Below are 25,659 nucleotides of genomic sequence, written 5' to 3' on the forward strand. Positions count from 1 at the left end.
AAAATCAACACCAGATGGCTTGCTGCAGATGCTTCTAAAGGTTATGCTTGTCAGAGCACCCTGGAGAGCCATGCTGAGTTCACAGGGAGATGCCGCACGGGCCCCAGGCCTGAGTTGGATGCAGGAGCGCCCCCGCACCCTCCCCTGCCCTCAGCCCAGAGGCATCCCTCCTTCCAAAGAGCAGCTCGGTAGAAGATGGATGGAAGAGTGGGGGCAGGCAGAGCAGTCTCCAGAAGGCCTTCTCTAGCCTCAGTCTGGCTGGAGGTGGCTGGGGCAGGCCCAGACGGACAGGCTTTTCTAGGAGGGGAAGAGGTAGATGGAGCTGCATTTTCTGGCAGCAAACCAATGTAGAAATCCAGCAGCTCCTGGAAACACAGGCTCTTGCCGTTTGGGGGACAGGCACACCGAGGTTGGTGTTCCTAATACCGGGAGGGCAGAACATGACAGCAAGAGGCCTGGGGTCCAAGGTTTGAGCTGGTAGTCTGTCTGCCGTGGCATGGGGGAGGGAGGGCCTTAAGCTGTCAGCCATAGCTGGTTCCCGTGGGGGTGGCAGAGAATCAGTCCTGAAGAATTTCACTCTGACCTCTCAGACCGCCCCCTGATTCCAAAGACTAGCTTTATACATCATATTCCACACCCTCAGCAATCCAGACCGTTCCGATCCATCAGGACTATGAGGCTAGTCAGTGGCTTTGCTGTCAAGGCCCAGAGGCAGGGGATGGTTAGGGATGGCCAGTGACTCCCCCAGGGCACAGGTCGTGTTCACCTGAGCCAGATAGGCAATGCCTTTTACTTATACAGAAAGTAGAGCTGGGAAGGGCAGCCTGCCCAGTCCAGTAAATGCTATGTCTCTGTATAGGCCGCTCCCCCCGCTGGCTGGCATGCTTGAAGAGTAACTGTGAAGCATGTATGGTTTCTTCCTGCTGTTATCTGAACTCCTTTCCTTTCAACTGTATACCATATTTGTCCTTCAGTTGGGTAGCTTGGTGAAGGAGCGGGTGAAGGAGGAACTCGCATGAGGGCAGCCTTTTTGAAAGCATTGGCATCCTTCTTCCAGAATCACTGAAGCATCCAGTTAGAGAAAGGATTAGTAAACCCACTAATCACCAACATGCATTTCATTATAATAAGCTGGTGTGTCCAGGCCCCTGAGCAAACTGTGCTCTGTTCAGTATGCTATCGGAGAAGAGTTTACTTCTCCGTTTGGGGAGATGGGGGGCGGTGGGGAGGGAGAAGGTAAGGTTAGGGAAGGCTTCGAAGACACTTTGAGGACGCATGAAGTATACCAGTATAGATCCTTGCATATATGGGCACACTTCTGGGCAATTGGAAAGAAGCCGCAGGTCTCCAAAATCCGGGCTCCTGTCTCCAGGTAAGACTAGACCACCAGCATGATCAGTGTCTAGTTCTATTTTTGTGGTTCCATCTGAGGGAGAAAAAAATATCCACAGCTTGCTTGTGCAGCTGCTCAGGTGCCGGTCAGCCCGGGAGCTGGGCTTTTGTGGCCTCTCCTTTCGAGGGAGGAGGAGGGACCATGTGGTCATGGCCGTGCCTTCCAGCACTAACATCCTGTGAGTCTGTGCTGACAAATGAGAGGTACAGGTGTTCAGAGGAGGAGATATTGTCATGATGCATTAGTCAGGTTTCTTCAGAGGAAGAACCAACAGGATGTGTGTGTGTGTGTGTGTGTGCATGCGCGCGCGTGCATACATATATATGGAGAGAGAGAGAGAGATTTATTTTAGGGACTTGACTCATGTGATCATGGCATGGTAAGCCCAAAATCTGCAGGGTAGGCTGGCAGGCTTCAGACTCAGGAAAGAGGAGCAACTCAAATCTAAAGGCGGTCTATTGGCAGAATTCCTTCTTGCTCAGGGAAGAGCTGTATTTGTGCCGTTAGGGCCTTCACGGATTGGATGAGGTCGACCACATCGTGGAGGGTAATCAGCCTTATTCAGAGTCCACCCATCTAAATGTTAACCTTACCCAAAAAATGTCTTCACAAAAACGTCCAGAAGAATGTTTCACCAAGTAGCTGGGCACCGTGGTACCAGTCGAGCTGACACACAAAATTAGCCATCACACATGGGATGTCTATACAACAGGTAACATTTTAACAGACAGGATTCAAATGCAGGCAGGTTGCCGGAGTCCAGCTCCAGCCGGGGTGGGTCTCTCATAGGAAAGGACGGCGTCGGCGAATGAGGAGACACAGACACAGGATCAGGTTGCAAGCATCTCCTCCTGACAGTCTCGGAGGAACTTTATTTATATGTTAGGATATTTTTGTTTTTCCAAATCTTAGATCATTTTCTGGATTACAGCCATAGCCTTCTTTCATTTTTCCTTTGTAATGATTAACATGACCTTTATTGATTTCTGCTTATTGGCTTTCACTAAAACTAAAAAACAATATGCAAAGAGAAGGGTGCTAGACAGAGCGTGACCGTTTTGTTATTTTGTTCTATAGAAACTAATTCTTTGCGGAATTAGTTTCATTATGATTGCTTAGATAAGCGTAACTAAGGTGAGCAGTCACTTTATCATGAAACCTCAGAAATATTCCCACAATTATAAAGATTGCCATAAATAAAATGAAAGAGAATAGCAGGAGCCAGCTGTGGAGTCTCCTGTTTTCAGGATCGTCCCCCATACTTGGACTTTGTCAAACAGCATGAGTAGCTTGGCTCGCGCCAGCAGGTTAAGAAAAAAAGACTCCAGGAAATGGGGCAAGAGGGCTGCATGAGGTGGATGAGGTGTAGGAAGCCTGGGGGTCCTATAAAGTGGGTGGTGGGGGGCAGAGCTGGGAAGGAAAACAGTGAGGAAGGTGGAAGGCCTGTGTTTTTACCACAAAGACTGTGAGCTGGATCCTGTGCCCCCTTCGGAGACAGTGTGACAAGGCTGTGCTCCAGGAGGACCAGCAGACAGGAGGCAGGGAGGCTGGGTAAGAGGCGGGAGTCCAGTGTGAGTGATAGAAAAGCGATAAATGAGAAGAATGGTGTGAATGCCAAACACTGAGCAGTAGACTGATGGGGATGCTGCTGCAGGGAAAAGGAAGGGAACGTACAGTCCTTCCTTAGGTAGCCTATGATGGGAAATGCCTGGAAACTCAGGTTCCTGGCTCCAGGGGACCCTGGTGTGAGATTTATGTAGATGTTTTCTTGAGCTGAGCAGGACTTGCCCACCAGCAGTGTCTCCCAGGGCAAAGGCCAGTGACAGGACGGCTCTTCCTAGCGCAGTCCTTGTCCTCACAGCTTTTCAGAGTGCGAGTGAGGGGCTGAGGAGGGCAGGTAAGTGGGTGCTGGAACAGACAAGATGCAGAGTCCAAGGAGAAACATGGGTGGCATTCTGTCTAAATTTTGTCTGAGCAAGAGGATTAGGAACCCTGAGTGGACACTTTTGGGAGCAAGAATGCTTAGAAACCCTGACTTCAGGTCCCGCACCGTCTCTGTAGAGACTTATAATTCATTCTTCCCATTAAACCTTCATAGCAAATACATCGTTGGAACAATTCATCCCTACCAGATGCCCATGAATGCCAGGCTCACTTCCTCTTAAGTGCGCACACACTTACACATACACATACACACACGCACATACCCCACTATGAGGATTTTGCTCTTATCCATCGGTACATCCTCTGTTCAATATAATGTTTCATCTTGAATCAGGCAACAGAAGGAAACACAAAATAGGAAGCTCCTACTGATTTCGTTTAGAGCTGGGTTTCAGGATCAAGATGGGCTTGGAAGCTACTCGGGTTTGCTGCCTGACTCCCCAGGAACCTGATGTCGGGTAACTTTGGAGTTGTAGTCATCACGGAGCTGTACCCCATGGTACCCGCCTCCCCATCTTCTGCCTGTGACCTGTCTCCCCCTGTCTCCCCCTCAGAGACGGCCGGAGAAGCCCAGCCCCGGACTCGAGGATGCCCTTTGCCAGCAGAGACACCCCGCAGAACGGGAACACGAGTGACTCGTCCAGCGGGGAGTCCAGCAGCGGGCAGTGGCCCAAGCGGGGCGCCTCCCCATCCCGCGTGCGCTTCGAGGACGAGTCGGCCCGCGACGCCGAGTCCCGCTACCGGGAGCGGCTGCAGCAGCGCCAGCGCCAGGCGCGGAGCTGCGCGCTGCCGACGGCGGCCCAGGGCCCGCTGCGCTCCAAGCCCGAGCTGGCCCACTACATCAACGCGGGCTTGGCGCGCACCGACGCCGGCCACGGGCCGCTCTACCGCCTGGTGGGCCGGCCGGAGCGGAGGGGCGGCCCGGCGCCGCCGCCCGCACGGGGCGGCGCCCGGAAGTGCCGAGCCTGCGGCAGCTGCATCCACGACCGACGCCCCGCCCCGGGGAAGGCCGGCCCGGACGCCAGGGCCCTCCCGGAGCGCGAAGCTGCCGGCGGGGTGCCGGCGGAGCCCCTCGGCTCTCGGGGCCCGAGCCCCCCCTTCGGGCTCCTCCCTGCCGAGCCGGGGTGCCTCACGGAATGGATCCGGGAAACGCACATCGGAGACTCGGCGCGCCCCGAGGAGGCGGATTCCGCGCTGGACAGCACGGACACCTCGGACAGCTGCAGGACCGACAGTGAGGAGGCTGGGACCTCGCAGCCCAGTAGGGCTCGGGGGCCGGCCCGAGGCAACAGCCCCCGTCCGCGGGGCTCCAGGCCTCGAGGAGGCCCCAGGTGGTTCCGGAAGGCGGAGCTGCCCGGAAGCCCTCAAGCCCCGCACTACCTGCTGGGGGTTGACCACGTGGAGGGTGCAGCCGAGGTGAAAGAAGGCAGGGGACACCTGCCTGAGGGGACTCTGGTTCCCAGAGAAGAGGCTTTCGCTAAGCCTCCCGTCCTGGAATGTAAAAGGGCTTCCCTGGGCTCCCAGTGGCAGCCTGGCCCAGGGCTGGGAAATCACTGGGTCCACCCGGTGGATTCCCGGGCTCTGAGCAGGACAGCCTCTCCCCTGGCCTCTTCCATGATGCTGGGGTCCTCGGCGCCAGGCAGACAGGCCCAGGATGGAGGAAGCCATGAGTCTCTGGAGACTGTCTCTGCTTCCTCCCTGCAACAGAGTCACGCAGAGCCCTCTGCCCTGCACCAGGCCCAGCAGCTGACCTCTTCCCTCTCCCCCGAAGGCTGGGTGCCAACCCCTCCATCTTCAAGGAAAACCACCTCACCTGTGTCTCACAGGAAGGCAGCCCTGGCTGCACCGCGCAGGCTGGGTGAGCAGGGAAAGCCTGTGGACCCACCTCCGCCTCCCTCAAGAAGTGTAGTTCCCAGGACCTGTGAGCTCTCCCCGGCCCAGACCCAGCCCTACGGCCCTGCAGGCAGGCATCCCCAGCTGGCCCTGTCCACCAATAACTGCAGCAATAGCCTGCCTCTGGGGCTGCAGGAGCCCTGGGAAGGGGCCGGCCTCGAGGCCAAGGTGGAGGATGGCCCCTGCAGCCAGGAGCTGCCCCCGGAGAACTGCAGCCACGGTAAGCAGAGACCCCAGGCCAGGCGCTCTGAGTCCTTCCTTACCTTTGATCTGAATGGATGACATAGCTGTGCGCCCTCCCGGCAGCTTCTTGGGGCCCTTCAGAGCAGCGGCAGGTGTTCTGGAAGCTATGGGGTCTGTGGGTTGGGTGTAAGACTCAACGTCAGCCTGGATACAGATTAGCCACCTCCTGCGAGGGGAGGCAGAAGGCAGGGAGGCAGGGGGTGACGCCCTCTGACTGCGGGGGACCCTGAGGTGTGTACAGAAGCACCATACTCTGGCTGCTGGAGGCCTGGACTTTTAACGGGGTTTCACTACCAACAGAGCAGGAAGGAGGCCACAGCTGTAGATTTACAATTTGCTTAGAGCAGTCAGTGCCTATAATCACATGGTTGAGACCCTTTCCTTCAACATCTTCATTTCATTCATTCCCTAATCCATTCGTTCAACACTGATTGAGCACCTGTTACATGCCAGGCATGATACCAGGCACTGTGGGGAATGCATAAATGAATGAATTCAGCGGGAGTCCTGCCCTTGAGACCTTCTGTGGCCAGGCAGACGTGCTATCTGGAGAACTCGGTGACCAGCAGGCAGAGCCCTCCCAGACCCCCAGCCCTCCTGGGCAGGCTCCTAGGTTTCAGCAGGAAGGGCTGCAAACGGGTGTAGGGCATCACCTCCGCCGTTGGAAGAGATCCTTATATTGTGGGCCGATCCCGGGCATCAGCGGTCATAGGCTCTGATTCCTGGTGCTGTGATCTGGGGTGAGCAACTCAGCCGTTCACTCTTAGGCAGAGATAACAGGTCTGCCCCCCATAGCCTTGCCTTAGTGTGTCCATGACTGTGACAGTGCTGGGGTTGGGGTGGCTTGGGAGAGATCCAGGGCTTGGAAACACAGTGGAGGAGGGCAGAGAGCTGGTAGACCAGGCTGACCTTCCTGAAGATGTGGATGCCAAGCACCCTCCCCTGGTGTGTTGGCCGCCCCCTCTGCTCTACACGGGGACACAGACATTTCCCCTCTCCCTCCCTTGCTGACAGGAGTCTTAAGAAAGCAGGCATTACCCTGAGCTGCCTGCTGCCTGCCCGGTTCTAAGGTGTGGTTTCTTCCGTGGGGTGGGCTCTAGGCCGGCTGCTGGTTGCCCCTAGCCGCTTCCTGAGGAGCTTCTATTCTACCAGCTGCTGGCCTTTCTGGGCAGCCTGGCCTTCACCTCCTCAGACTCCTCCTCTCATTAGCCAGGAGGTCCTGGCCACACCATGTCAGCCCTCTGTACTCCAGGTTCCTCCTCTGTAACCTGGGGAAATAGGAGAGCCTATAGCCTATCTCCTAGGAACCCACGACGTCATCTCTGTAGAGGGTTTAATTCCTTGCCTAGCACCGCATACATGCTCCCGAAATGGTGCCTGTCATTAACGCTTAGACATCACAACCAACGAGACTGTGGTTTGCATCCCAGGAATGCAAAAGTTCCCCTTTCCCAACTATGTCTCTTGTTATAGGAGGCACATGACTTATCACCAGCAGCCCCTTCATCGTACAGACATTTATTAATCACCGACTGTGTACCAGTTGCGGTGCTGGGGGTGGTGGGTCACAGCAGTAAACAAGACCCCGCATTCCCGTCCTGCTGTATGGGAGTCTCATCACTGCCTCCACTGCTCTCCTGGGGCTCCCGCCTCTCTCCAGCTTCCTCTGGTTCTCCTGCCTCTGTTGTTGGGCATGTCCCCTCCCCTGACCATGACCTGCGGGGATGGCTCAGTGACACGGGAGGGCTGTGGCTATTGCAGGAGGAGTCCAGGGCTTTCTTGGCCCAGCAGCTGTTGGCGCAGTCAGCTCCGTGAGCATCACCCTCTCCCTGGCCTTAGAGGAGTCGGAGTCCAGCCAGGAACCAGAGGGAGGCCTGCAGAGGCCAGGGTTGAGTTCCGGAGGGCAGGTGTCATCCCGGTGAGTGATGAGGGCAAGAGCCCTGACTGCCAGAGGTGGGGGGCTGGGAGGCTGGGCAGAGAAAGAGACCCCCTCCCTGGCATGACTAGCCTCACTACTCCCAAACCCTTAGAGGGTTCCTAGACCTATTCCGGGCATGGCACCTTAATACTCCTTTCCCAGCCACTTTTCGTGTGATGCGCATGCTGGCTCATTCCCCAAGCCTCAGGCTCCAGGTGCTGTTCTGGGCACAGCTGGCCAGACAGTCCCGACCCTCAGGGCGCTCCCAGGATGGGGCTGCCTGAGAGTGCTTGTTTCTGACTCAGGGCTTGGGAACAAGCAGACGCTGAGGAAACAAGCCTGGCATTCACCTTTCCATTCATTCTCTCCTTCCGCACCGAGGGTCTGAGTCTTCGCCGAGTCCCCAAAGCCTTGGTGAGCCAGGGCTGTGGCCACGACGTTCTTTCCTGCACCACACCCCACTCCTGGTGACACCGAAAGCCAAATCTCCATCTCTGGTGCTGTGTGCTCCCCAGAACCCCAGGCCCATACACCCTGTTGCCCCTGACTTCTCCGCTAGGGTGGCTGAGAGGCCCCTGACCCAACGGCTTCCCCAGGTCCTCTTCCCGGCACCATCCACCATCCACACGGTGCTCACGCCCACTTTCTTCCTTCCGGCCTCTCTGACCCCCTGGCATGTCCCCTCCAGCTGCTGCACCCCCCTCTCTCGCCTTTCTCCTGGTCTGAGCTGCATGACATCTTTCTGACAACCCCAACAGCCCCGGCGACTCTCTGCCTTCACTCTCGCTCCTACACTTCCTTCTCGGCACAGCGACCGAAGGTACATTCTTGAAAATGCCATTAAATAATGTCATATCTCCTGCTGAAAACCCCCAATGGCTTTCTTCTCCCACTTGGGATAGAATCCGAGCCCCTTACCTTGGCTTCTGTGCTCCGTGGAATCCGGCCCACCTGCCTGGCCTCTCTGCCCGCCTTGCTGGCTCCGTCCCAGGGCTGGTGGCTGGGCCCCCTCGTGCTCTGGAACACACGGAGCCTCTTCCTGCCCTGGAGCTGTGGCCCCACCGCTGCCTCTGCCTGGGGTTCTCACCTCTGGCCTCGCAGGACGGCTCCTCCTTACCATTCAGCTCCCAGCCTGGGTGCCATCTTCTCGGAGGGAGCTGATCTCCCTCTCCCTCTGCTTGACATTTCTCAATACTTGCTGTTGGTTTTTCTCCTTCGTTTACTAGTCTGAGAGTAAGGACCTTGTCTGTCTTGTGTACCACGGACCCCTGTTGTTTCTAGAAGGCACAGAGGCCCGGAAGAAATCCTGAATGAATGAATGGAATGAATGGGTGGGTGAGCCCACAGTTGGGTGTGAGGCCCAGGGTCTCGTCTGAGCGTGTCTCCCAAAAAGCTGCCCAAGCAGAGCATCCTGCAGATATCCTCTCAGCCTTTCTGTAGCCGGCCGTCATGTCCTCCACAAGGAATGGGTGCTGGCTCTCCTGGGGCCCCCAGGGCCCTGAGGAGCAGTCCGCCCAGGCCCCTGCCCCCCAGCCGTCTCCTGCCCGCTCATGTACCCCCTTGCATTTCAGGGCATTCCCAGGGGTCGGCGCAGGACCTGGCCCACCCTCCACTGCCCCTTCTGACAGGAGCAAGAAAAGCAGCAGCCTGGCCTCCACCCTGGGGCTGAAAAAGCTCTTGCTGGCGCTGGGCCACAGCGCCAGGCCCAAGCTGGGCAAGGCCCGCAGCTACAGCGTGGAGCAGCTTCAGTCCCCTGCGCCTGGCCCGGCGTCACACGCCAGCACCCCCAGAGTGAAGAAAGCCCCGTCGGTACAGTCCCTGCAACTGGTGAGTCTGAAGGGCCCCGGCCAAGGGCTGAGTGGCACTAGTGCCACTGGAATGGAAGGTGACAGGAGATGGGAAGCACTGAGGATGCCACCTGAGGAGCCCAGGTGGGGAAAGGGAAGCCACTGGTCTCCCCGCAGTTGATCCACGAGACCGGGCTCCCCACAGGGGTAGGCAGCACCCCACAGTTTTCTTCCACCCAGCTACCCCATCATGGGCTCTTCCTAAGCTCCTCCTCCTCCTCCTGTCTCTCCCTTGACTCTGCCACCTCTGCCAAGTCCTAGAGGCTACTGCCTGATCATTCTGGAACCTTCTGCATGGCCGCAGTGACTCTGTTAGTCTAGCACAGATCACTTCACACCCAGACTAACGCGGCAGCCTCCTGACTGGCATCCCTGCCGTGTCTTTCTCCACCTGGCTTCCACGGAGGTCCTTCTGATACGCAGATCTGGTTATCTACCCCCTTGCTGAACATCCGCCAGTTGGCCCCTTATCACCCGCAGGGTAAAGTTCAGATCACCTGATGTGGCCAGAGGCTTCTGTAATCTGCCTTCATCTCTCATCACTCTCCTTCCAACACCCTATCCGTTATCCTTGACCTTGCTGTTCTGTCATCAGGCCACACACTGACTTTGAACCTTCACCTGAAATGTTTCTCGCACCTTCTCTCCCTGCTAACATCTGCTCATCCTTCAACTTTTCAGGAATTGCCTCCTCCATGGAGCCGTTTCTGGTCCTTTCTTGGGCTGAGCTGGGGGGCCTCTGCTCTGTGTTCCCATCCTGTCCTGTGCTTCCATCCTTTGGGGAACTTGCCACATAGTATTTTAATGGATTTTTGTCTGCCTGCCCTCACTGGAGTGTGAATTCTTTGAAGGAACACCCCTTGATCTTTATATTCCCAGTACAGCTTCCCCTGCTGTCCAAATTAGAGAGTTTCTATGAAAACTTCCATCAGCCAAAATGGCATAAACTGAAGAAGCAATCACCATTAGTTAATATGGGAAATTTTTTGAACACTCCCAGACCCCCTATTTTGGGCTCTTCTCTCAGGCTTTTCTGATCCCCCAGGACACCTCTTGCCGACGGATGCACACATAAATCGAGATAGAGCACGGACACTCACAGATGCAGTTCAAAGCTGTAGTGCCTTGATGTGAAAATGCTGAGCGTCTTCCTGGGGAAGGAGCTTGGTGGGGCCATGCTCACTGCCTGGGATCCGCTGCTCCCTGACGGCAAAACTAATGCTGAATGCTAGTTTTGCTTTTCACCTTTTTTCCTAAAAGTGAAAATCTTCCAAATTTCTTCCGGTTAGTGAAAACAGGTCTTTCATAAAGGCAAACGTTTGAAAAGTGGGGGTTACCCGTACTGAGTACAATGGCTAGTATATAATACATATTTAAGACACAGTGAATGAACAAATGAGTGAGGGAGGGAGCGAATGAATGCAGGGCAGCTAGCGGGCCATCTCCCTCCCTGTGTCCAGCTCATAAACCAACAGCAAACCCACAGTGCGCTGTCAACTAGGTTTCTGAAAACCCTTCTCTGTCCCAGGTGTGTCCAGGGCTCCAGTTTGTTCTTTTGTTCCCTGCCCCCTGCCCCTGGGCAGAACAAAGCAGGTGATGTGGTTGGGGCCAACAGAGGCTTCCACTGGTCAGGCTGAAGTAGGGGAGAGAGGGCCGGCCGAGTGAAGATGGCCAGTGGTTGTCCTGTACCAGGAGCAGTGCCTTGTATGCAGTCGGTGCTCAATACCTATTTGCTGGATGCATGAATGGAAGGCAAGGAAACAGAAGTCAAGTGATCATAAGCTGGGGAGAAAAGCCTAGGGCGATGCTGTGCTCTGGGAAGTCACCTTTCCCCGGAAGTGAGGTTTGGGCCCTGGGTGTCGGAGTCGGGCGTCCGGGTGGGTCACCGTCAGAACTCCAAGCTCCGTAAGCCCCCCAAGGGCAAGGACGCTGCTAGCCTGGCATAGAGACTGTCGGCGACGCAAGCCGAGTGAGTGGGCAAAGAGAGAGAGCAAGCTGGCCAACCAAGGGTGGGACCACGTGCGGGGAGGACAGAGCAGCAGAGAGAACGGCTCAAGGACTGACGAAAGACGATGCAATGAGAATCCGTCTCCCCCAGAACGTGACACCTCGGATGGGGGGCTCCCTCCTTTAGACCGGCTCCCCTTGCCTTAGACTCTCCCGTCGCCACGTGTGGGCAGGTGCCGCCCTGGTTTCCTTTTCATTTTGCCCTCCTGCGTGGGCCCTGTTCCCACACCCGACCACACTGGGCTCCCGCGTCCCCGGGCGGCTGTGGCTTTTTGACATTTGACCCCGCATCTGGAACACTCTCCTCTCTCTCTTCTCCCTGGGGAATGCCCCCTGGTCTTCCAGGTCTGAGGTAAGCATGACTTCTCCCAGGAAGCCTTCCTGAACTTGGACACGAGGTTAGGGCCCCCTCTAAACCTCTTGATAATATACCTTATTTCTTCTTCTTTTTTTTTTTTTATATATTTTATTTATTTATTTGAGAGAGAGAAAGAGAGCGCACAAGCAGGGGTGAGAGGGGCAGAGAGAGCGGGAGAAGCAGGCTCCCTGCTGAGCAGGGAGCCCAATATGGGGGCTCAATCCCAGGATCCTGGGATCATGACCTGAGCTGAAGGCAGACGCTTACCCGACTGAGCCCCCCAGGCGCCCGGATAATGTACCTTTCTTCTTGAGAGCATGTGGTAAATAATGTGTGCCATGTTTGTTTAAAAGCCTGTCTCCTTTTCCACCTCCCCCACCCTCACAATAGCCCCCTCACTGGGTCAGTTTCTAGAACACAGATCTATTTTTGTCTCTCTTCTGATTAACATCATTCCAGTGGCTCCTTAGCAGGCCATATAAGGTCCTTCCAGGTCTGTCCCCTGGCTCCAGCCCATCTCCTGTCTGCAGCCTAACCATCCAAACCCTGTTCCGGAACATATGCTTTCTGTCATCTCTCCATGTCCTTGCACCTGCTGTTTCTTCTACCTGGAGCACCCTTACTGGTCTTCACCTGGAAAGTTCATGCTTCAAGCCTCGCTCAGGTGTCATTTTCTGCAGTGTCCCCAGACCTCCTAAACTGGAGTCTCTCTCTGCTTCCCTGCACGTCCATCTTTTAGCCTGGCACTTACAGCAAGTATTTAGGGCTGTTAACTCATCTGTGTTCAACCCCACCCCCAGTGGTGGGTGAACTCCTTAAGGGATTTTTGTCTTGTCTACCTTTTTATGCACAATGTTTTAAGGTGCATACTGAGATAATTCTTTTAAATTCCAGTATAGTTAACATACAGAGTTATATTAGTTTCAGGTGCACAATATAGTAATTCAACAATTCTATACATTACTCAGTGCTCATCAAGATAAGTGTGCTCTTAATCCCCTTCACCTACTTCATCCATCCCCCCACCCCCTTCCCTCTGGAAACCATCAGTTTGTTCTCTATAATGTAGAGTCTGTTTTTTGGTTTGTCTTTTTGTCCATTTGTTTGGTTTCTTAAATTCCACATGTGAATGAAATGATAATGGTGTTTGTCTTTCTCTGACTGATTTGACTTAGCATTATACTCTCTAGATCCATCGATGTTGTTGCAAATAACAAGATTTCATTCTTTTTTATAGCTGAGTAATATTCTGTTGTGTATATGTCACATCTAATTTATCCATTCATCTGTCGATGGACATGGGGACTGCTTCCATAATTTGGCTATTGTAAATAATGCTACAGTGAACATAGGGGTGTGTGTTTCTTTTTGAATTAGTGTTTTCATTTCCTCTGGGTAAATATCTAGCAGTGGAATTGCTGGGTAATTCTATTTTTCCTCTTCTATTTTTTGGATTAGTTTGAGAATAGGCATTAATTCTTCTTTAAATGTTTGGTAGGATTCACCTGTAAAGCTCTCTGGTCCGGACTTTTATTGGGAATCTTTTGATTACTGATTCAATTTAATTGCTGGTAATCAGTCTGTTCAAGTTTTCTATTTCTCCCTGATTCCGTTTTGGAAGGTTATATGTTTTAGGAATTTATCTATTTCTTCTAGGTTGTCCAGTTTGTTGTCATATAGTTTTCCATACTATTCTCTTATAATCCTTTGTATTTCTGTGGGGTCAGTTATTTCTCCTCTTTCATTTCTGATTTTATTTGAATCCCCCTCCCCTTTTTTTCTTGGTGAGTCTGGCTTAAAGGTTTATTGGTTTTGTTGATCTTCTCAAAGAACCAGCTCCTGGTTTCATTGATCTGTTTTATTGGTTTTTTAGTTTCCATTTCATTTATTTCTGCTCTAATATTAATTATTTCCTTCCTTCTACTGGTTTTGGGTTTTGTTTGTTCTTTTTTCTAGCTCCTGTAGATACAAGGTTAAGTCGTTTATTTGAGATTTTTCTGGCTTCTTGAGGTAGGCCTGTCTTCCTATAAATTTCTCCCTTAGGACAGCTTTTGCTGCATCCCAAAGATTTTGGACCATTGTGTTTTCATTTTCATTTGTCTCCATGTATTTTTCAATTTCCTCTTTGATTTCTTTTTTTAAAAAATTTTAAAAGGTTTTTTTTTTTTTTTTTTTTTTTTAAGATTTTACCTATTTATTTGTCAGAGAGAGAGAAAGAGCACAAGCAGGGGGAGTGGCAGGCAGAGGGAGAAGCAGGCTCCCTTCTGAGCAGGGAGCCCAATGCGGGACTCAATCCCAAGACTCTGGGATCATGACCTGAGCCAAAGGCAGATGCTTAACCAACTGAGCTACCCAGGTGTCCCTGATTTCTTTCCTTGTTTTTTTTTTTTTTTTTAAGATTATTTGTTTATTTTAGAGAGAGAGAGGGGAGAGGGGCGGAGGGAGAGGGAGAGAGAGAATCTTAAATAGACATCTCACTGATCACAGAGCCCATGTGGGCTTCAATCCCAGGACCCTGAGATCATGACCTGAGCTGAAATCAAGAGTCGGTCGTTTAACTGACTGAGACACCCAGGTGCCCCTCCCCTTTGATTTCTTGGTTGACCCATTCATTGTTTAGTAGCACGTTATTTAACCTCATGTATTTGTACTATTTCCAGATTTTTTCTTGTGATTGATTTCTAGTTTCACAACATTGTGGTCAGAAAAGATACATGGTATGACTTCAGTCTTTTTGAATTTGTTGAGACTTGGTTTGTGACCTAATATGTGATCTCTTCTGGATAATGTTCCATGTGCACTTGAAAAGAATGTATATTCTGCTGTTTTAGGGTGGGATGTTCTGAATATATCTGTTAGATCCATCTGGTCCAGTGTGTCATTCAAAGCCACTGTTTCTTTGTCAATTTCCTGTTTGGATGACCTGTCCATTGATGTTAGTGGGGTGTTAAAGACCCCTCCTATTATTGTATTACTAGTGATTACTTCCTTTATGTTTGTTATTAACTGCTTTAAGAATGTGGGTGCTCCCATGTTGGGTGCATAAATATTTACAATTGCTATATCTTCTTATTGGATTGTCCCCTTAATGATTATATATAGTGTCCTTCTTTGTCTCTTGTTACAGTCTTTGTTTTAAAGTATATTTTGTCCAAGGGTGCCTGGGTGCCTCGGTTGGTTAAGCAGCTGCCTTCGGCTCAGGTCACGATCCCAGGGTCCTGGGATCCAGCCCTGTATTGGGCTCCTTCCTCAGTGGAGAATCTGCTTCTCCTTCTCCCTCTGCCTGCCGCTCCCCCTGCTTGTGCTCTCTATCTCTCGCTCTGTGTCAAATAAATAAAATCTTAAAAAAAAAAAAGTATATTTTGTCCAATATAAGTATTGCTCCCCCGGCTTTCTTTTCACATCTTTTTGCATGATAAATGTTTCTCCATACCCTCACTTTCAACCTGCATGTGTCCTTAGGTCTGAAATGAGTCTCTTGTTGGCAGCAGATCTTGCTTTTTTCTCCATTCCACCGACCTGTGTCTTTCATTTGGAGCAGTTAGTCCACTTACATTCAGAGTAATTATTGATACACATGTACTTCTTGACATTTTGTTACTTGTTTTATGGTTGTTTTTGTAGTTCTTTTCTGTTCCTTTCTTCTCTTGCTCTTTTCTCTCTTGGTTTGCTGGCTTTCTTTAGTGATATACTTGGATTCCTTTCTCTTTGTTTTTTGCATATCTATTACTGGCTCTTGATTTGTGGTTACTGTTAGGTTTATAAATAACATCTTCTGCATACAGCAGTCTGTATTAAGTTGATGGTCACTTCAGTTTGAACCCATTCTTTACTCCTCTCCTCCCTACTCCACATTTTAAGTATATGGTATCCTACTTTACATCTTTTTACCTTGTGAATCCCTTGACTCATTTTTATAGATATACTTAATTTTACTGCCTCTGGGTTTCCTACTTTTCTTACTCTTACTTAAGGCCTTTCCTTTCCACTCAAAAAGTTCCCTTCAACATTTTTTGTAGGGCTGGCTTAGTGGTCATGAATTCCTCTAACTTTTGTCTGGGAAACTCTTTATCTCACCTTCTATTTTGAATGATAGCCTTGCTGGATAGAGTACTCTTGGCTGCAGGTTTTTTCCTTTCAGCACTTTGAATGTATCATGCCCCTCTCTTCTGGCCTGCAAAGTTTCTGCTGAAAAATCAGCTGATAGCCTTAGGGGGTTTCCCTTGTATGTAACCGTTTTCTCTTGCTGCTTTTAAAATTCTCTTTATCACTACTTTTTACCTTTTTAGTTACTATGTATCTTAGTGTGGACTTCTTTGGGTTGATTTTGTTGCGGGTTCTCTGTGCCTCCTGGCTCTGAATCTCTGTTTCTTTCCCCAGATTCGGAAAGTTTTCTGCCTCCTTTTCTCTCTCTTCTCTGTCAGGGATCCCTATAATGAGAATTATATTATGCTTGATGGTGTCACTGAGTTCCCTAAGTCTATTTTCATTTATTATTATTATTTTTCTCTCTGCTGTTCAGCTTGATTGCTGTCCATTACTCTATCCTCCAGCTCACAGACCCATTCTTCTGATTCCTCTAGTCTACTATTTATTCTATCTAGTGTATTTTTAATTTCAGTTATTGAATTCTTTATCTCTGAGTAGTTCTTTTTTATGTTTTCTATCTCTTTGGTAAGGGTCTCATTCAGGTCCTCCACTCTTTTCTCAAGTCCAGTGAATATCTTTATGACCATTACTTTATTTATTACTATTATTATTATTATTATTATTATTATTATTATTATTATTGGAGAGGGAGAGAGAAAGGGGACAGGAGAGACAGAGGGAGAGGGAGAGAGAGAATTATAAGCAGGCTCCATGCCCAGTGTGAAGCCTGATGTGGGGCTCAATTTCACAACCTGGAGATCATGACCTGAGCTGAAATCGAGAGTCAGACACTTAACCATCTGAGCCACCCAGGCATCCCTGACCATTACTTTAAATTCTCTGTCAGGCATATTACTTATCTCTGTTTCATTTAGCTCTCTTGCTGTGATTTTGTCCTGTTCTTTCATTTGAGACTTATTTCTCTGTCTCCTCATTTTGACTAACTTTATGTCTGTTTCTTTGTGTTAGGAAAGTCAGCTATGTCTCCTGCTCTTGAAAGTGGTGGCCTTATGAACAAGAGGTCCTGTAGTGCCCTGCAGTGCTGTGTCCCCTGTTCATCAGAACCTGGTGCTTCAGGGGGGTCTCCTCTGTGTGTTGCGTGTGCCCTGCTCTTGTGGCTGAGCTGCTTTTGCCTTCAGTCCAGTCATCTGCAGTGGCTCTCTTTGCCTGTTGTGGGCGGTGTTTGGTCCCTGCAGTGTTAGTGGGCCACTGCTGGGCTGCCTTAGACTTGAGTTGAGTCAGACCAGGCATTTGCCAGAGACGCAATAGTATTGAACTACAGGGCGCTTTCTCTGTGTTGCCCTGTGAGAAGCTTTTGTTGGTGGGACTGCTGGGGCCACAGTCTCAGGCTGGTATATATGGTTATCTTCCCCTCTCCCCAGGGCAGGAGTCACTGTCGTGGCTGCTTTGCACACTGCCAGACTTATGGCACCACTTTGAATGGGCTCTGGCCAAGGGCATATCGGAGGGGGCATGTGCACAAGAGAACGAGGGGATATGCTGTGCTGTTAGCAAGTTAGGTGGAGAGTGTTGGTGCTGTGCTGGTTCTCCCAGCTGTCCATGTGTCTAGGCTGGGGGGCAGGGGAGGGAAATGGTGCCTGCCTGCTCCTTTGTTCCTAGAGAAGTCTCCCAAAGATCCCTGCCCTTCCAGCACAGACTCTGAGATTAGTAAAAAGTCTCCCTCCCATATACCCCAGGTGTTTTTCAAACTGCTGCTTCTCCATGCTGTATCTCAGTGGGGCTCTTTGCTGTGCAGTCTCTTTAAGGGCAGGGACTCAGTTTCTTATCATCTTCCCAGGTCTCCCAGAGCCAAGCCTACTGATTTTTAAAGTTCCATTGTTAAGCGCCACTGACTTTAGGAACTCCTGAAATTAGGCCTCTCTGGTTTTCAAAGCCAAATGTTATGAGGATTCATCTTCCCTGTGCAGGTTCCTCATGCCTGGTATGCCTGGTGTGAGGGTCTGGTCCTCTCCTCTCCCCCTCTCTCTGCACCCAGTGTCCCTCCCTCCCTCTGATGGTCCTGCAGATTCATTTAGCTCCCGAGTGAATCTCCACCCCTCCTACCCTCTTCGAGGTGGACTCTTCTCTACATTCAGCTGTAAAGAGTCTGTTCTGCCAGGCTTTGGATTGTTTTATGGCTTATTTACACTGGTATGCGTGTTATCTAATTGTATCCATGGGATGAAGTGAGCTTGGGATTGTTGTACTCAGCCATCTTTCCTGGAAGTCCTCAGATAAAAAATTTTAATATAAACAATCATAAAAGGGATACTAAAGAATCACAAAGTTTTAATATTTTAACTCTAAAATCGTATTTATTACTCTGTAATTAATTTGCTTTCACTTATTTCTTAATGAGAACATTAGATTTTCTTAATCAATGAAATTATTAGTATTCTAGTGCTAAGTTATTTTAGCCAAAAACGAACCTTCAGATCACCTCTATAGGACTGTCTACTTGAGTAAATTATGGTGATTCCTGATGGGCACTTTGAAGTAGCGACAAAAGCTTGTATCATTACTTTCTTAAAAATCCCTCGGGCTTGGGGCACCTGGGTGGCTCAGTTGGTTGAGTGTCTGCCTTCAGCCCTGGTCATGGTCCCAAGGTCCTGGGATGGAGCCCCACGTTGGGCTTTCTGCTCTGCAGGGAGCCTGCTTCTCCCACTGTCTGCCTCTCTGCCTACCTGTGCTCTCTCTCTCTGTCAAATAAATAAATAAAATCTTAAAAAAAAAAAAAAAAGCCCTCAGGCTCATGGTTAGGTTAGCCCCCAGACGCCGTGGCTTTTCTCACCTGCAATATTGAACCCTCACCACCAGGTGTCACCATCTCACCAACATCGGAAAGCTGCCTCCTTTCAGAACCTCCATTCTCTGCTGAGTGGCAAGGGGGACCGGTCCAGCCTCTACATGGTAGGGGAGCCGGGAGACCACAGTGCAGTTGGCCGGTAAGAGTTGGCAAGTGGTGTGGGGGGTAAGCTCAGCATGGGCGGTGGAGCTGTAAGCCTAACTCCGTCCTGCCTCAGGTGCCACAGGAGTCTTGGAGCCCGCATCTCAGTGCTTTGCCCCGCGCACCTGAGCTCTGAGAAGGTGTGGAGTTGGTGGAATGGGTAGAGTTGGAAGGTTTGAGTCTTCCATCCTTCTGCTGTCTGATGACATCCTAAAATCGGGATGTTCAGAGAGCTTCCTTAGCCCAGCTGAAGATCTGATTAGAGATCCAGAGATGGGGCCCCCAAAGAGGCACTTGACCTGTGACCCTGTCTAGAGAACTCCCACCCGCTGACGAGACCCTCTAGGCTAGCTGCTCTTATCTGGGGCTCCATGGAGGCACCTCAAGTGGCCTGTTCACTCCTGGAAATGTTATATAATATCATAGCTTTGGTTAGATTCTCAGAGCGGGCTCTGCACCCACAAAGATTTAAAACTGTGTTTCTGTGTTGGGGGGTTGGGTAGCAGGGGGCTTCTGGTCCTGCACCAGGCTTTGTGGAGCCTCAGACCGCTGGGACAACCCTCCAGTCTTGTTCCTAGCATGTTGTTTTTGCTGGTTGGAGCCAGTCAAGAGGCATCCATCATCTTTAAGGCAGGGAGTGATTGAGCCCCGGTGCCCAGCCCTCTTTGAACTCACTCTGTCTCCGGTCCCCTGGCAGACCAACCAAGGCCTCACCCCGACGTGCCCTCAGTGTGGAGGACGTGAGCGCCCCCAGCCAGGCGCGCACGGTGGGCCGCGTGGTGGAGGTGTTCCCAGATGGCACAACCCAGCTGCAGCTACAACGCTCCCCGGAGGGCTCTTTTGGCTTCTGCGTGGCCTCCGGGAATGGACGCCGGGACTCAGGTATGCCCCCTCCCCTTTTCTGGGCTCCATATCCCTGGGGCCTTAGCAGACCACTTTTGGCTATGGGCATTTCCAGTCTGGCTGAGACCCGGAGCTCCAGACTCAGACAGCCTCGTAGCGAAAGGACTGGAATTCTCCCTTCAAAGGCTCTTTGGAAAGTGTCAGGTGTGGGGCTGCTGGAGTGGGTAGGGATGGCGAGCCCGACTCCACTGCCCCTCTGTTGTCTGCTGACATCCTGAAATCGGAATCGGGCCGCCTTTTTGCTGGAGCGCCCAGAGGAGGCTGTGCTTGCTGGTTCTCAGGAGCCCTTTGATGCGGCTGGTGCGTGTAATGGTTCCCTTCCTCCGGCTGCTATCTGGCCACGTGCAGTGAGCCCGCCTGGCTATGCGTCCGGCTCCCTCCCGCAGCGCTGGCTCCAGGGGATGATGTTCTGGGGATCCTGCCCTGGCTGCCCTCTGCCGAGCAGGGTTCAGTCCTGGGCGGTGATCTCCTAGGTCAAAGTCATGTAACCTGGAAAAAAAAATCTGCCTGTTGCCAGGTTTGCAGACTGCAGCAAGTTCTTACCTCTGTTCCGTCGTTCATTGTTTCAGCGAGTTTGCACGGAGCACCTACTAGGTGTTTTAGATACCGGCTATAGGGCAGGAAATGGAACAGAAAAAGATCCTGTCCTCAGGAGCCCACAGTCCAGGGAGGGAGATAGGCTGTACCTATAAAAAGGTATACATTTTTATATATTATCCAAATAAGCTGCCAGATAGCAGAGGGTATGAAGACACGAATCCAAGCAAAGCAGGGTGAGGGCCTGAGAGTGGGAGGACAGGAGTGCGGGTGGGGCAGCTCTTCTGAGCGGAGGTGTCTGGAGGAAGAGCAGTCCAGGCCCAGGCTGGAGGGGGGGAATGAGCTTGGCTGTCAGAAGAGCTGCAGGGTTGATCTGCACAGAGCTGCAGTGGGGAGAGAGGGCGCTGAGCTCAGGAGGGAGGTGGCTTCCCCACCCCCTGAGCTGGGAGGCGGCAGGGGCTTGGAGCAGGGACCAATGTGCTCTGTCTGATATGCACTTGGAATGGGTGCCGCTGCCTGGCTGGCCGCCCGACCATGAACAGACGCTAGCGGGTCGAAGGTGGACCAGGGAGACCCCTTGTAAAGCTATTTCGGTGGAAAGACTTGCTGGCGATGGCTTGGGTTGGGGAACCAGTGGGGATGTGAGAAGTGCTTGCAGTCAGCTTGACTTGAAGGCAGTTTGACGCAGTTTGCTGATGGTTTTACCTGAGCGTGAGAGGAAGAGGCCGAGTTTCTCCCCACTCTGGACCTCAGGGGGGTACAGTGTCTGTCCTCACAGGGAGATGGCGTTTGTGAACTTATACTGATCATCATAAAGGGCTAGCGGGCTGTTAGCTACTCCACCCTTTCCTTTAGCCTCCCTGTTCCTCAGGTGAGGGGCGGCAGGCCTCCCAGAGGGGCAGAGAGTTAGGTGACATGGCACGGTCTGTACTCCAGAGCCTCTGCCGGCTGTGTGACCTGAGCAGGTCACTTACCCTCTCTGAGCCTCAGTTCTCTCATCTCTAAACTGAAGATACTCAAACCTGCCTGGAAGAGTCAAAAGGAGCGTCCAGTGAGGTACATGGGGAAGTGCCTGGCACTTTTCTTCCCTTTCCTCTTCACAAAGAGAATTTGTATTTGGGGAACAGAACTCCGACAGGGAGCCCATGATCTGCACCATCTGTCCACGTGAGGTCACACACAACCGGGCCTTGTGCTCTGCCCTTCATCTTCCCCCCAAGTCCCACTAGGCCGCTTTGCAGACAGTCGTGGAGTTGATGTCTGGTGGGCAGCGGTCTCTAATGACCAAGAGCTCCTTGGGCTCTGCCCTGCCCTGCCCCCCATGGCACCCCGCACCTGGGTCGGTACGAGCTCTTCCCTGTCCTGCCCAGGCGGTGCCCTGCTCCCGCCGCCGTTGGCCACCGGCTATCCCGCAGAGATCCCCAGGCCCACGGAACATGGCTGGTGCTAGTTCCTCCTGGCCGCAGAGCCTCCTCCAGCAGCCACAGGTCACTCCTGCTGGGCCTCAGGGGGGCCGTGAGCTGGGGCTGGTCTGCATTCCTGGCTAAAACGTCCAGGCGCTGGGGCTAACTTGCTGGCTGTCACATCCGATGCTGTGCGAGCATATGAGAACAGCAAGCTTGGCCTCCGGCTTCTGAGCACCACACAGAGATGATCCATGCTGAACAGAGGCCATTTCCAGCAGACAGTAAATACCAACAACAGCAGTCTGTCTGTCATATTTTTGTCACGACGTTCCGTTGTGAAGCCTACCCCAGGGTCTCCCCCAGAATGACTGGCACGACATCAGTGTCTGTCCGGCTCTGGCTCCATGCTTTTGGGGTTTCTCCTGGCTCCCCACATGCATGTCCTGCTTACAGCAGCCATTTCTGTAGGCACCACCCTCCCCTCCTTACCTGCCCTCTGTCCATGGCAGCAACATGCAAGGGGGCAGGCAAGTGGTTAGAACACCCGGACAGAAGGGGTCGGAGATAGGGCAGGGGCTGCGAGAAAGGCCTCACTCGAGCAGCCGAGATGGCCGGCATACCGCGTCAGGGGAGGCAGCCTGGCGGCAAAGGCTCGGCTTGGCCAAGAAGCCCCCCACACCGAGAGAGTTCCACAGTCAGACCCGGGAGAGGGAGTGTGTCAGGAGGGTGGTTTTGCTAGACTCAGAGCTACCAACCTTCAGGTGCCTTGAAGGAGATTTCAGTGCTTTCAAGCCCCCATCAGAGGGTTGCTCTGGAAGGCGTGCCACAAGCTGGGCTGAACAAAGCTCCTGTGGGCGGGGGGGCAGCAGAGGCAGGATGTCCCACTATAGTCCAAGTGTGTTAAATGCCTTCAGGCTCGAGACCGTGATGGGGGAGGAGAGGCCCTCTCAGGCCCCTTCCAAGGAAGCTGATTCTAGGACGCAGAAGTAGAGAGGAAGGAGGGTGCGGCCTGGGCTGGGGAGCCGTGAGGGCGTTTAAGGTGGCACTGAGCGGCCCCCCTAAATTCTGCAGGTGTTGTCAGCTGCACACCGTCCACACCTTGGCCTTGTGCTCTCAGATCACCTGTGTTTGCTCAGTTGGAGGTGGGGCGGGCGCGGGGTGGTGCCCAGCTTTCCCTGTAAGACCCTTTATTCTCTTAACTGAAGGGGAGTCTGGAAGGTTTTCAGAAGAAGTTGAGGTGACAGGGGTCCCTCAGCAGGACTCGCCTGTGCTGTGCAGCCGGGAGAGTCCCGGGGAACTCAGGCTAGCCAGCCCCCAGGCCCCACAGAGCCTGCTCCACTGATGTGGGTTCCCCAAGTCGGACCCAGGGAAAGGGGAAGAATCAGGCTCTGCCCAGGCTCACGCTGCACCTGAGAGACCCAGGAGACGGTCACACTGGCCAGGCAGGGCCTTCCTAGGGGCAGTGTGGGGGACAGGATGTGTGTGAATAAGGGACAAGTGAGCCACCATGGCTTTAAATAGGGGGTGGAATTTTTATGTTTCCTGGGCTTTTGCCCAGATGCCTCCAAATCCCAGTGAGGAACCACCTCTGAGGAAGATTGAGACCGGAGCTGGTCCTAACAGTAATATGAAGCAAACCAGGTTTGGATTTGACCTCGGCCATGTTCATTACTCCAATGATACCTTCCCACCCCTCCAGCTTCTTGAAGGCAGTAACTGGATCATATTTGTGAATCCCACCCAGTGGCAGGCGTGAAGTAGGGGTTTTTTTCTTAATTTTTAAACATCAGTTTCCTTCCTAGTCTACAATCAAAGCTCATCTCAGAAAAAGATAAGATCACCTCATTCACACAGGGGTATACACGAATAATAACAATAAAAAACAAGCATTATTTGCTTAAAACATTATTTTATTAAAGCATTATTTGCACAGCTTTTTAAAAGAGACAGAAATGAAATGATACCATGAGGGTGGGCACACTGTATCTATATAGAAAGCCAGTTGTGGTTGTGAGGTAGGATAATGAGGGTGTGCGCGTGCGAGTGTGTGTGTGCATGCGTGCGTGTGCGTGCTCATGGAGCAGTGCCCTATATGAGCACCTGCTCCTCGACCCCCGCCCGAAACACCACCGGGTCAGCATTCCACAGAGCTGCATCTGGATTTCATGTGTTCACTTGTTCTGTTTTCCTTTGCAGGGTTCTACGTGCAGGAGATGGCTGATGCGAGCATGGCCAAGCTGTACTCCGGGCTGCTGGGGGTAGGGGATGAGATCCTCGAGGTGAATGGGGCCAAGGTTGCCGGGCTGGGCTTGGCTCACATTAAAGAGCTCCTGGCCCACGCGGAGAGCTTGTCAGTCCGTGTGCTGAGGCAGAGGCCTGTCCCTCAGTGACCCAGGGCTGTTTTGCCCTCACTGTCACCCCCTCGGAAGCCCTGACCTGCCCCAGGAGGGACGGCTGGAAAGGCACTGCACGAAGCTGCTTTATGGGTGAAAACAGATCACAGTGGCGTGTAACCGCTTAGGCTGTGGCAGGGGCTTCTGGGATTGACGACCGTAGGGTGAGGGCAGGATGGTGTGTTTTGTTTAGGGCTGTTAATTTATGCCGAACTGGGGAAAGCAAACACGGATCTCCTTCCATGCCAGAAGTGGTGTCAACATCTTTCTGTACCTTTGTCGGCGGGAGGAGGAGAGAGATTCTGGGGTACTTGGGTGAGCCCCTGATTGTCTCCTCACCCCAAGTCTCATCCCACTCTCGAGCAGGGTCTCCCCCAGCCTCCACACTCCAGAACCAAAGAAAGGGCTTGGCCATATTGGCCTTGAGTCTGCCTTTAAAGTCTCATGTCTTCCATGTCCCATTTGACACCTTTGCTCTTTTTCCAGAAATGGGCAAAGTGTCCTAGTGTAACAGCCTAAAGCCATGGGCCATATATTCCAAACCCAAAACTGGAATATGTGGTCTGGTGTGAGAACATCTGGGAGATGTTATCTGGCAGCCAGAATATTAAGAATCTCTGGGAAATTTTTGTGATATATAAAGTTGGAGGGGGAAAAACAATGAACCCGAGACCAATGTCAGGGAAGTGCCGCTGTGGCCAGTGGGTCTGGCCGGCTCCACCCCCAGCCCCCTGCCCTCTGCCTCTGCCCAGGGCGAGGTTGGCGCTGGTGGGGAGGGCCTGCCTGCCTTCTCCGGTGGAGTGTGGGCACAGGCTGCAGCCAGTGCCAGGCTGTCCCCAGCCACAGGCTCTCTGCCCAGGCTCCCTGATGGCTGCTGGGGGTGGGCCGGCAGGGAGTGCAATGATGGGTACAGGCAGGGGGATGGGCTCTCCACCCGGCTGCCTCCCAGCTCTGGGCCCAAAGGGTTGGGACTCTGGGAGTGGATGGCCGTGTGTCAGTCTTAAATTATTAAAAAGCAAAGCTGAAGCTTCTCTCGCTTTGAGTCGCTAAATTCTGGGCTGGATGCTCACTTGACCTTGAATGGCCAAGAGCGGGGTTCTGGGGTGGGGGAAGAGGGAGGGAGGATACAGGCCCAGCAGTGAGCTGTGTTGGGCCTGCCAGAGGGGAAGGCCTGGGCGGTCCCCTGGGGTTGGGGTGACAGCCAGGGTAGATGCAGAAGCCTCCAGAGACAGTCCTTCCGCTGGGAGAGGAGCCTTGGGCAAGGTGCATTTCTGAACAGAAGACAGAATGGAGCTAGGGGCTTTGGGTAGGTGATACTGGGGGGCGGGGAGTGCAGAGGGCAGCTTCAGGGCTGTTGTAGACCTTGGGAAAACACACAGCCTTCGCTAAAATGAGTGTCCTAGCAGCTTTCCGTGGGCAAGATCACTGAAAGGCACATGTGGGCTGCGGGAAAGATGATGGGGGAGGAGGCAGGCAATCCTGTAGAGTGTGCAGTGAGTGTTTCAGGCCCTACCTGCAGGAACCAGTTAAAACCCCTCTTTACTGGCCCCTGGAGGCTAAGGGTTGAGGGGTGCTCCCAGAGCCCCTCCGCACTGTAGGACTGGGAGACTGAGCCACCTGGGGTGGGGGGGAATGTGGGAGGAATGGGGAGCTGCCAGCAGGGGAGCAGGGAGGCCGGTGGAACAAGTGTTTGGGCCTGCAGGGTGTGAAGAGGGTGCTGG

At 52.5% G+C, this 25,659-nt stretch overlaps 1 protein-coding gene across 2 annotated transcripts in view; it reads left to right on the forward strand.

Annotated features, from left to right (window-relative positions):
• Positions 1-24,964, forward strand: part of KIAA1614 (KIAA1614 ortholog) — a 40,226-nt gene extending 15,262 nt beyond the window's left edge. For both annotated transcript variants that reach the window (XM_045877243.3, XM_054507991.2), the window contains 6 exons: positions 3,892-5,450; positions 7,235-7,391; positions 8,963-9,218; positions 18,570-18,697; positions 19,397-19,581; positions 23,742-24,964. In XM_045877243.3, the coding sequence (XP_045733199.1) occupies positions 3,892-5,450; positions 7,235-7,391; positions 8,963-9,218; positions 18,570-18,697; positions 19,397-19,581; positions 23,742-23,935 (2,479 nt within the window). In that variant the 3' untranslated portion in view covers positions 23,936-24,964. The remainder of the gene's footprint in view (positions 1-3,891; positions 5,451-7,234; positions 7,392-8,962; positions 9,219-18,569; positions 18,698-19,396; positions 19,582-23,741) is intronic.
• Positions 24,965-25,659: the final 695 nt, after the last annotated feature.

The sequence above is a fragment of the Mirounga angustirostris genome, unplaced genomic scaffold, assembly GCF_029215605.1.
Source record: "Mirounga angustirostris isolate CCGP_5_RB_7025 unplaced genomic scaffold, mMirAng1.0.hap1 SCAF_6, whole genome shotgun sequence".
Lineage (NCBI taxonomy): Eukaryota > Metazoa > Chordata > Mammalia > Carnivora > Phocidae > Mirounga > Mirounga angustirostris.